At 34.0% G+C, this 12,257-nt stretch overlaps 1 protein-coding gene across 1 annotated transcript in view; it reads left to right on the top strand.

The window, feature by feature from the left end:
• Positions 1 to 9,444, top strand: part of LOC142335501 (polycystin-2-like) — a 51,459-nt gene extending 42,015 nt beyond the window's left edge. Inside the window, exons 11-15 of the mRNA XM_075384028.1 lie at positions 1,222 to 1,346; positions 2,758 to 2,872; positions 3,675 to 3,785; positions 4,279 to 4,375; positions 8,856 to 9,444. Of these exons, the coding sequence (XP_075240143.1) occupies positions 1,222 to 1,346; positions 2,758 to 2,872; positions 3,675 to 3,785; positions 4,279 to 4,375; positions 8,856 to 9,156 (749 nt within the window). The 3' untranslated portion in view covers positions 9,157 to 9,444. The remainder of the gene's footprint in view (positions 1 to 1,221; positions 1,347 to 2,757; positions 2,873 to 3,674; positions 3,786 to 4,278; positions 4,376 to 8,855) is intronic.
• Positions 9,445 to 12,257: the final 2,813 nt, after the last annotated feature.

Below are 12,257 nucleotides of genomic sequence, written 5' to 3'. Positions count from 1 at the left end.
CGTCTTCAACGAGGTTTTGGAATGGTGTTAGACTAGGGTATACCAAACTACGCCAACCGATTCTGCATTAAAAGCAATGTAATTTTAACTCATTGTCCTAGCTTTTTTCACAATATTAAACTTTGGTTAACTTTGTGAAAAAAACTTACTGCTCAGTACCATAATATCCACAACACTGTCATGCTTCTGATTTTCTAATACACTTACTGTGTTTTTCTGAATTAGAGATTAAAGAGATTAAATTACAATGAGAGGAGAGACCAAAGAGCATTCGCACTGCAGATTTATGACTGACATAGAGCAATGTAGTAGCTCATGAAGTGATATAGCTTCTTTTCGATCTCTTCTATAACGTCGAGATTTTTTTTTGATAAGATTCCACTTTCATTTGGTTTTTGCTTATTACAGTAATTGATTTAATTAACGTAATGTATGTTTTTTTCTAAGTATTTCATAAGATAGTAGATGATATCCGAAATAATATGCTTATGCATAGAAAATTATACTGCATCTGTTTCCGTGGTAATAAAAACTCCTAAAACAAATTTTTCAATCATTTTTTTGCTAAGTGTACTTTTTATAATTTTGATTCTTTTTCAACTTAACAATCGTCCACAGTTTTGAGCGTTTACTTCTTCACAAAACTCACCAATTAACCTAAAATTACATTGCTAAAATAACCCTGACAGTGATTTTGGATAATAGATAGAAGCTTGTGTTATTGTTGCATACTCTTGTCCACATCAGGCAGCGTGGACAATTGTGGCGAAAATTTCCTATGGTGTGTTGAAGCAAATTTGAACAAGTTTTGCTTAATGTCACTGTTGTCTACGCAAGCTTAAATCTCTATTTTTAATACATAGTACTGAAAATTTCATTAAATTGACGCGATCAAAAGTACCATTTTCAACGTAATAAATTTTCTGTCAAAAATTTAATGTTTTAACTTTTAGACGAAAAATCAACAGTTCCCTCCGGCGGGTATCAATAACAAAGATTCGTTTTTGGTGAAAGGCCCCACTCTTTTTGTGGTGAAAAAATGGTCAGCTATTTGCGTCTTAAGCTTACACATATTACCATCATTGCAGCCAATATTGGTCAGCCCGTGATGAACCTGGAGCTATGCTCAATTGAGAGCTCAACCTCTCTTAGATGTTCTCAGAAGCAAGGGTTTAACTAAACAAAACTACCCGATTAGAAGTTCTTGAATTGTATATCTAGGGTTCGTCACAATGGCCCACCTGTTCTTCGGCAACTTTCTGGTCAGATATGCGACCATGTTCCAGACACAACAGTCTCTCTTCAACATGCTTCTTGGAAAATTCTCATTCCAACAGCTCATCGATGTATGTATTACAATTATCAATTCTCATTATGAAAAATCAAGTAAATCTTGTTGAGTATTTAAAGGCGAGATGACGGAAGTTTAACCGGTTTTTATATCAATACATTACATTTTACGCAACGGCATGTTTTTTGATAGACGCACAGCAATAGCTGGGGCTATTATCGGCCTTCTCTTGGTTTTTTACAATTCAAAGAATTTAAATTGTATTGGGGCGCTGTGTTTTTTTAAGATCTGTTCACATCTGTTCATGATTTTTGAAGTCAAATTGGAGTAGTGATTTTGGTCACGCTGAAACAGGAAGTGGAGCGAAAAAGCGAGTGGTTTTGCGGCGTGAAATTTTTCGCTCTAATTTTAAAGTAGAGTGAGAAAACTGTGTTTGAACAAAAATTTGCTCTCTCGCTAGTGGTTTTTTTGTTCACATTCGGCAATTTTACTTTGATTTTTACTTTTTTAAAATTTTTTGGGTGGGAATTTTTTCTAAACGGTTTTCCCAATCCATTCCTAGTTCATTCTATCATTCTACGCCTAGTTTTTGATTGAAAAAAAATTCTCTTTCTCGCTAGTGGTTTTTTATTCAAATGCGGCGTTTTTACATTGATTTTCAGTTTTTTTTTTTAAATTTTTTGACCTTATTTATTGGAAACGGTTTTTCCCATTTCATTCATAGTCCGTTCGAGGTCTATTTTTTGTTTAGTCAATGAAAAATCTTTGAATTGTGCGTCAGGACTTGTCCTGCTATGTTTTTTTATTTCGTCGTTGCGATACGTCACATCCACTTCAAATCTGCTTTTTGTTCATTCGTTCATGCAATTTCAACTGAAGTTCGTGCATGACCTCATTTTTTGCTCTTAGTAGAGCGAGTTTTTTTTGTTCACTTGCGTGATTAAATTTTTGGTCACACTTGACTTACCTCACTCACAAAAATGACTTCCTCACTTTGAAATTTACTTTAATTCAAAGAGATAAGGTCAAACGGGTGTGTGTCACTCTAAATGAAGGTTATTAGGGAGCAGCTAATAGAGTCAGCAATAACCTATACAGATTTTTAATCAAAGTATAACATAACAGCCTTCAATGAAAAGACGATTATTTTTGGTCTGTCTTTTTTACTGTTTTTTTGAGACTGAAGATCTACGAGGCTATTTCGGCTGTTTTCTGGCAATCTGCCAGCTATGTTATTAAATTATGTAACTTTTCAGAACTTTCGTTTCGTTTAATTTCTTTGATAATGACCAAGTAATGGCAACCGAATGATGCGCAAGTATTAAAATAAACAGAATAAATCAAATGAATTTGTTATTCTCCAATTTATTTTTGAGAAACTTGATCCGAGCATGAGTCGTTTCATAATTGTGCGGAATAGTTAGTAGTGGGGGGGGGGGGGTGAAAGAGTTCCTTGGTTTGTTTAGGTGGATGAAACCCTGGGAGCTATTTTCTTCATGAGTTACTCCAACTGTATGATGTTGATCACACTCAACATATTTGTTGTCATTCTGGACGTGTCTGTGGGTCATGTTAACAAAGGTAACATTTTAAATTTTGAATTAATAATTAACTTGGTTACCATGACTAGGTTTATAAAACAGCAGATCACCAGTTTAACTAATCAATTTTCAGAAGAGTTCATTTCAGTTTTCCAGATATGAAATGTATGTTTCTATTCTCCCCACTTTGGTCAGGTAATATTAAAAACTCATAATTATTTAAATTTATTAAATCAATTGTGTCTTCAGTTGGAATAGTAAAACCCACACAATCGAGTTTTCAACTAGGATAGTGGAACCCACACAATAAAAGGTCAAAGGTTTTTCAGTCAAATTCAAAACAAAAACAATCAATTGTTCAACTATGGTTCACCATGTGATAAAAACAAACCGGTTACAAACCCTTACAAATTACTCAATCAAAAACAAAACTAAGCAGACCAGGGCTCAGTCTAAACCTCAAAATGCAATTTATGCATAAAAGCCCAGACCCTTGCAATTTATGCTGATCTAGAGCCGCATCATGGGGAAACGATCACTGGTTAATTTTTAGTTACTGAACAACTTGCTTTCATTTTGCATAAATTTTGACAGCTCATTTAAGACTGCAAGTTAATCATGAATATTGAAATTTTATGGTAAAGAAATGTCAAGATGTATACGATCAAGGAAGATATTTTCATGCGCTTCAAGAGGTTATTTTACAAGCTTTTGTCAAGGCATAACGTCAAAATGTATCATTGAGGGCTTGGCTTTACCAAATTATGTCATAAAAATCCAGATCTTGAATGTTTCGGCAACATGTAGAAGGTTCCGTACCCTTGACTGGGTAATATTTCTAGGCTTGGCGGAGAAATCTAACGAGTACGAGATCTTGTCATTCCTGGGAGGCAGGGCCAGATACTGGATCAGACAACAGATGGGATCCGCAAAACAGACTGTCGCCGATCTCAGTAAGCTAGAATTTTAAATACTTCAAACAATTTCACTCATAAAAATTCAGTACAAAGAAGTTATCAGCGGTTTTCTGAGCCTTTCACTTTTGTGTATTTGGATAAAAATGGATGGAAAGGTAAAATGATAATATAGCTGAGTGAGACTCATTTTTTGCTTGGATTGATATCTTGTAAGATTCTTGCAAGAATCTTGCAACTTTTGAATCATCTTGCAAGATTCTTGCAAGATTTGAATCCACTCCCTACTAGGGTATCTACAAATTTCTCATTACCCCCGATTTGTTACATCGAATTACCACCCCTTACTCATACCCCCGGTCTCTTAGCTAGTAGCACACCTAGCTTTTTTCTGCTAAACGAATTTTCGCGTCGTCAAAACATTTATAAACTTATGCCAACATTTTTTTACAGACTTGACTGATTTTTAACTGAAACCAGAACAGTTGATGCCGTATTGTTTTAATCGGGAGTGGGGAATGTGTTTTTATAGAACACCGGAAGGAGATAGAGGAGAGACGCGCCCTTGACAACAAGATTGCAGACCTCCCCCATAAGTTCAACCACCTTCTCGACCTCATCAACGACAGGTACTTTTATTGGACCACAATCCGTAGCAACAGTACACACTTCCTGCTTTCATCTTTGGTTTCGAAGAACTTGATTTCGGTCACGGATCTCGTCTTGGGAAGACTTTGGAAAAAGATCAAAAATGTATTTTGTGCTTCCTGAATTGTTAATAGAGACCACAGTCAAAAGAATTGTATGCGTTTTTATTTGCTCGCAAACGAAGTTGAAGCAGTAATTGTATCCTTCTTACCCGAAATTTTTGCATGACCGTTTTGTTAATTTTTTCTAGAGAAATCCTCCCACTCACAATTTAATTTTTTGTTCTGAGAAACAGGATGAACTGGTAAAACCCCAGGATATTAAGTTTATGATAGCTCTCCTCAGCCTCTTTAGGTTCTAAGCCTTTTATAGTATTATCTTAAAAAAAAGCTATGTTTTCAATAATTTCAAATTTTGTGCGGCTTTTTATAAAGAATTACAGTCTACAATTTTCGGCTTGGAGGAAAAAATTACATGTTTCTTAGAAAAAGGAGCAAAATTAAACTTTTCAGCTGTGGTTAAATAAATAAGTAACCAAAGTATGTTTCCTGAATTTTCTGCTCCATTTTGTTTTCATTATTGCAGTGTTCATTTTATGCAGTTTGAACCTCTTTTCAATACTAATTGCTGCCATATTTTTTGAAAAAAAATGGGAGAACTTTAGGCTAGCCCCACTTTTTTCTCTTTTTGTTCAGAGAATTTTTAACTTTTTTGAGTGTATCCCAGAGCAACATATGTGGTAGCAAATTAAAACTCTCTGCCTCGAGAATTTTACTACAAGGAGAAATTTAGGAATTGTCTTTTGAAAAACGTTTCGACAAAAGTTTTTACCAACATTATAATGCAATATAGCCCCATTTTGACGAAAGCTAGCTAAAAATTGGTCCAAATGCAAATAATGCAGACAACTGGCTATTTATTAAGGGTATCCTAGACAAAAATGCGTCGTTATTTTTTCTCAAAGTCTCCATCTAGAAAAAAATTTGCGTTTTTGTGAAAATTTTGAAGAAAATGTTCAGCCGACTTCAGACATTTTTATGAATTTTTTACCCATTTTTCGCCCATTTTAACCCAATTTTTCATCCAAGTTTGTTTCTATCTGGAATTTATATCAGTTGTGACAGACAGGAAGAAAATATTGAGATCTCTTTTTTGTTTGTTAATTGTTATTGAGTTTTTTTAACCATAAAAAAGTATGAAATTATTTAATGTCAAAAAAAATAGAAGAAGTTAACAAGTTGAAAAAAAGGTGGAACTGTAAGCTAGCAGATCAGTTTTGAATTTTTCGAGGTCATCTCAGACCAACATGTGGTATCAATTTACAGCTCTCTCTGTCAAAGAGATGTTTCACGACTTTTTTGCTTTTTTATTTGATCATCAACAATTTTGACCCATATGGTACTGAAATTCAGCATCGTCAGCTATTATTACGTTCCCATTTCATAGAATTCTTTTTATATTTGAATGCAGATTTTTGTTAAGAACTCTTCATACATTTAAATGAAATGACATTGTTGTCAATTAATAGTAAAACTTGGGGCGTAAATTTCATTGAACTGGGTCTGGAGGGGTATTAAAAAGACAAAACGCTTCAGGCACAAACTTATTACTTGAAAATTGAGAGCAAAGATTTTTGTTGATGAGCGGTGCTATGACTACTGAATTTACTAATATCCCAAATAGAATAAAAAATTATTGATATCACAAATCAAAGCGCAAACCAAGTGTCCAAAAAACCGGTCTGACTTGCGCTGTAAAAGTGAATATGGCGTTGCCTTTGTTTTTTCATTGTAATAATTTTTTAAGAAGTAAAAAAATTCAAATTACTAGACTCTCTAACAATAAAGAGTTAAAATTAAGTATGGAGCATAATCGACCAGAAGTACTCCATCCACTTACTCCATTTTTCAAACTGCCACAGAAAGCAGCTTTTATTCAACTTCAGAGGTATATAAGCTACGGGATCTTGTTTACTAATTCAGTGTTGTCACATCTCTCAAGTAGAGAAAATAATTGAACTCTTTATTAGTTACTAATTTGAATCTTTGTGTTTAATAGTTACTAATTTGGCATGTGCTTCATTAGGGTGCTAATTTTAATCTATGTACTTTCTTGCAATTTGATTTTTTTTGGTCCTACATGAGGTTTGAAATGGTGTTTTTATTCAGCATTTTCGTCAATTGTTCAACTTCATTTGCTTTTTCGATAACAAAAAAACATCAGTAGTTGTAAAAATTAACCAGTTGCATTTTGATTGTTGTTTTTTTTCTTCAAATCGGCTTCAGGTCTTGTCCTTCTGCTTTGCAATATATTTCTCAAAATCACACACAGGTGGATTCATTTTAACTACTTTTGCAGCTCTTAATTTAATTGCCGGATTTTTTTTGTTTGTGCCCACAGTACGTTTTGGTATCCCAGCTGCAGAACACATGCTATTACATAGTAAATTATTATGAAAAAATTAGGGGCTAAGGAAATATGCACCCAGTAAACTGGGAGACACAAACAGAAATATGTTAACTGTCTAACGCGCGTTTGTTTTCTGAACCGGAATTATTGCATTTGTTTGAACAAAATTTCATTTAAAGAGACGTTACCTAGCAAAATTGGAGAAACGTGGGGAAAATTGTCTTAATGATAATGTGAGCCGACTAATCAAAATAAATGTGGCAGACAATACTAAAACAATTGTTTCAACTTTCAATATTGTGTTTTTCTGAATCAAAATTTTTATGGCTCTGACTAAACTGAAAAAGAAGCGTTTCAATGAAGAGAACTGATTTGAAGTTTTCTCTATGATTTTTTGAATGATTTTTGGTTCGCTTTTGACTATCTATAAAAATCATGCAACAAATATAGTTTCCTAAAAATGTTTGGCAACTTCTACAGCTGCATTTGCCAATATTTCTGTCCATGACTTGCCCGTCAGAAGCCATCAACCAAAACCTCGAAGTTCTCAATGACAAATACTGATGAGGCAAAATTAAAAAACACCAATAAATTAAATACCACTGGATTATAATTTTTTTTAGTAAAAACACGCTAGGTGCAATATTTACCAGTACGTTAGGTGCAAATAGGTTTTTTTCATTTTGAAGTTTACTCAGGCTTTTGTTTCCTCTGAAAACCCAGCTTTTTCTCCGTTAATTTTGTCACACTTCAGCTAAATAATATTGACCTTTTCGTAGCAGCTTGATAAAAACATTGTTTGCTGTTAAAACATATGTTTCTGTAAAATCGTTTCAGATATATTGATATGATATCTTATGGACCCAAATGAGAATGTGGGAACATTCTGTGCCACGCACAGAGCAAGCGATCCTTCTTGCTAATTTTTTATTTTCATTTCATATCTCTACCATTTTGTTCCATGAATGACATGTATTTATATGTTGGTGGGCGTATTTAAAACTTCTAAAGGTGAGAAAAACGATTTTTTTGACGATTATAAACCTCACCTAATCCTCATCTTTTCGCCAAAGTTGAAAAGTGAAGAGGTTTTCTCGAGAACTGATTCAGTTTCTCTACAGATTTTTAATGATAATAATTGTGTATCACTGCGAAAATTATATTGATATAACGATTGGCCCAAATGGAAATAAAAACAAAGCTAGACTAGCATAGCCCAATTTCTTGGAGGGTGCAAACAGTTTGTTCGCTAAAATCTACTTGGCGAGGCTTTTAGTGGAGACGCATAGCTAAAAGAAAGATTAAGCTAACTCGACAAACATGAAAAACGCATTTTTTCTGATAATGCTTTTTTACAAAAGTTGTTTCTATTGTATATTTTATAATCGTAGTTATTGTATGCGAAGTGAGGTTAACGTGACATATTTATGGGCAACGCAATGACATGTTCTCTGTGGCTAATGACATTTTTCAAGGTGCATTCTTTTTTCAAAGCTCATGGAACCAATTTTGGTGGTTACGCCGTCAAAAAGGCAAAAAGATTAGTTGTAAAATCTCGTACTTTTCTCGATTTTTTTCGGAAAACGAATAAGTAGCGCCAGCTGATACCGTGTTCTTTGTGCATACAATGGTTTTCGGGAAACAAACGGTCGTCAAAAATGTAGAATTGGTTCGCTTAACCAATCAGCGTTGATAAAACTTTATCTTCAATCATGATTGATTAAATGGTGTATAATTTAGCAAACGCCTTCCTATGTTTGAAGGTAAGATGTGAACATAGAATTATAGAGTTGATCAGAAATTAAAACGAGCTTTTTAAGCCCAAAAGAAAATGGGTTGTTTTGGGCAAACTAGTCCCAAGTTTGGTTGTGATAGATTCATATCAAGTCGCATGGGCCGCTGAGGGAGGCGTGGCCAAGCGCTCTATGTATTACTACGATAAAATTTAGGTTTTTATTTTAGCCAGGAAAACGCTACAGAACCACGATGTATTATTTTTTTACGTTAATACATGTCTGCTTGAAAACTCATTGTCTCATTGTTAACCATTAGATACTTTGATGGACAAGAGGTGTTCCACATTCACGTGAACGACTACAAAGATATCCGACTGCTGGAAAAGGCACGTAAACGAGCACCCAAGGACATTCGGTCACTAAACAATACAAACAACAACAAGGATATAAATGGCAATGGTGTGCCTCAAGGTGGGATACCTGCGGACCACCATGCGCAAGAAGGAGAGGAGAGTTCATCGGACGAGGAGATGTATGAGAACATGACTTCGGATTTCAACACTCTTATTCCGCGACCTAAAGCAAATTCTGTGCAGTCCAAGAAACCAGTGCAATAAATAAAAATAAGAATTGTTTGGGCATAGTCAACAATGATGATCTGATAGCGGTTGGGGAAACCCCGGCCTGGGTAGTTTGTTATGAACCCAAAGAAATCAAACCAAAAATAACGAATAAGGACTTTAAATCCAATTATTATTATCCATCTAGTGAAACGAAAACGGTTCCGATATAACAGAAACTTTCAGCAAAGTCGTGGAGGACTCGAAAACTGTCCCGTATTACATGTAAAGACTTTGTCCAAGCGCTGTTTGGTTGCGGCTTCGTGTATGCCCAGTGAAACAAAACTTAAAATACCATAATAAGATCTTGGAAAAATTGAAATTCTTGAACAAAAGTGAAAACAGTCATAAACTGGCAGAAACTTTGCTTGTGTTTCAAATCGCAGGTATTTTATCAACTTTTTTCCCAGAGGTCAGGATTTATTTTGAGAACTTAGTTTATCAAGATATTTTTAAATCATACCAAATTTTGCCAAGAAAATCAAGATCTTGCATGTCTTGGAATATTGTATCAAGTTTTGTTTCACCGGGTGTGTAACTTTCTGTTTTTGTTAGTGCGGTGTGCGTTTGCGAGTGTGTTGTGTGTGTATTGAGTTGGTGGAAATGTTCAATATAAACTTTGTTTCAATAATTTAAAAAAATCTCTTTCGGTTGTGAGCGATGTGATTGTTTTTAACAGACCTAAATAGACCCATGTTGAGAGAAAGAACATTCTGACTGTGAAGGATATAAAGTTTTTTATATTATTTTTTTTTCATTGTTATGTTTCTTCCAGGAATTTTTCGCATATGATCGTTTTATAAGAATGAAGCTTTTCAAAAAATTTAGACATCTATTGCACCGTTTCCATTGACAGAAAAATAACAAACAATAAAAGATCGTATTTTCCTTAAAATTTACACAAATTGGGAACATTTTGTTGTGGCAAACGAAGAAGTATAAAAATGGGAACATTATTTTAATGAATTGGGTAGAAATTTTAAAATGTGCTTTGAGAAAAAACGCTAAAATAGTGGTTCCACTCAATGTTACCAAAAACGTCAATTATCTGATAAAATTTAAATGGCAAACATGTTTGCAATCTTTGATCAAAATTTTCTAAAACTTTTCATTTTAAAAAAAGTGAGTTCAGGAAAAACTGAAAATTGAAGGAAATTGTTATTATAAGCCACACCGATATAGTTAGGTCAAGTGGAACGCTTGGGTTTTTTCTCCTCGCGTTAGCTATTTAATGTCTCTAGACATAATTCGCGCTCTAGTAAATACTGCGCGCATCAAAAATGAAAACCTCCCATCGTAAAAGTAGCGAAAGCGCTTTAGTCACATATTCAGATAAAGCACAGTGCTTTTGAGACTGTGATCAATTCTCATTTAGGAAATAATGACGATTGAATTGAATTCGGCTTTCAAACTGAATTAAAAAGCCTGCAAACCATCACAACAGCCCGAGTTTTTGCCTTCCGACAAAAAGGGTTTCTGATCGTAGCTGAAAAGCTTGTTTTTTGATGAATAGTCATGAAACAACTGCAAAAAATTCAAATTTGATTAAAATGCTTACCAATATCTCATCGAAAGACACCATTGTCTTGTTTAAGATTGTGTCTTCAAAGCACTTCAAAGACGAAAAGCTATATTTTCCGTTTAAATCAAATTGGAAAACTTTGATTCAACTGACTCGTTTCTTTTGAAAAATCGGCGAAAAATTAGCCCTCAAATTCGCGAAATGGCCGAAACACTACCCAAACAATCAGAATTTTGCTATAATTTTAAAGCACAATTTAAAAAATGGTAATTGCCGCAAAAACATTTGAAATTTACTGTCTCAATGATTGTCATGAAAAAAACTGTTTTTGCAGGAAACGCATGTCATTTTGGACAGTTTTTCATAACAATGCAATAAAAATGCGAAAAAATCTCAGATGTACTAAAAAATAGTCAATACAATTGTTTGAATTGTTCACTCGTTCACCAGACTTTTTTCACCCTCCCTTTTATTGTGTTACATATCTGAACTAATTACCACACGCAACTTATCAGTAAGTAATATTTTTTGAAATTCATAAACAAATCCATCATTGCTTTAAAATATCTTTTTTTCTTTCAAAGCATTTTTTTCTGACTAATAGAACTCATTTTTAGGAATATGAGGAAATTTGCTGGTAGTTTTATTTCCTCCTGCAGAAATTAAACACAACTTGGACCGCTTTAGTGTTTAACAGCAATTGAAACAAGAGAACCAATTAACGGAGAAGTCAAATGGAGGTTTTTTATTCCTTAGTTACTGTGGCTATAGTCTTCTAACACAATATTCGTTTTTCAAATTTTTGCTTAAAAATGTAAGTTCCATGAAAAAAAAACTAACTTGCAATTTACTGGCACGGCTTTTTCATTTTAATAAATAGATAAGGTTGAGTTATGTATTTTCTACTGGTGCTACAAACAAATTTGCATGGATTCAATATTCGTTCGAACTGTTTAAATATATCTATTTCACTCACAAAAAAATTGTGGGCTATTCGTTTTGAAAACGAGAGCTAATTTACTAAACCATAGCAAAAACAATTAAATTAAGAAGTGCAACCGACTACGGTGGCTCCAATTGCTCTCATGCAAAATGTGGGGTTAAATTGTGCCTTACTTTAGTCAGGTAGGGGCGTAAAATGATGGTACTCAAGATAATTGTATGGGCCACTATTAAGTTACGTCAGAAAATATATCTAGTAGTACCGGACGTCTAGTAGCAGCAGCAGTGACCTTCCACAAACTAAATTAACGGCTTAAGTTCTCCTTAGAGCAATTTTGAACATGCAAAACGTTAATAAATCAGGAGCAAAAAATGTCAATCGAAAAGTCATGACATTAAACGAAAAATCAACCAAGCCAAAAATTGCATTAAAAAACCGAATCAATATAACTCCTACCAGCTTCGCTTCTTAGATGTTGCAACTTAATTTCCAGATGAAATTTTATTATGTAACTAAACTGTTTATTCGCACAATACAACCCATTTATATCACTTCTCCTCAATGCTATCCCCTCAATTAAAATCCAAGATCTTTTAAAGTTCAAACATAGCTGGCAGATTGCCAGAAAATAAC

Source organism: Convolutriloba macropyga, chromosome 2 (genome assembly GCF_964194025.1).
Source record: "Convolutriloba macropyga chromosome 2, txConMacr16.3, whole genome shotgun sequence".
In the NCBI taxonomy this organism is placed as follows: Eukaryota; Metazoa; Xenacoelomorpha; order Acoela; family Convolutidae; genus Convolutriloba; species Convolutriloba macropyga.
This window is presented reverse-complemented; position numbering and strand designations above follow the sequence as displayed.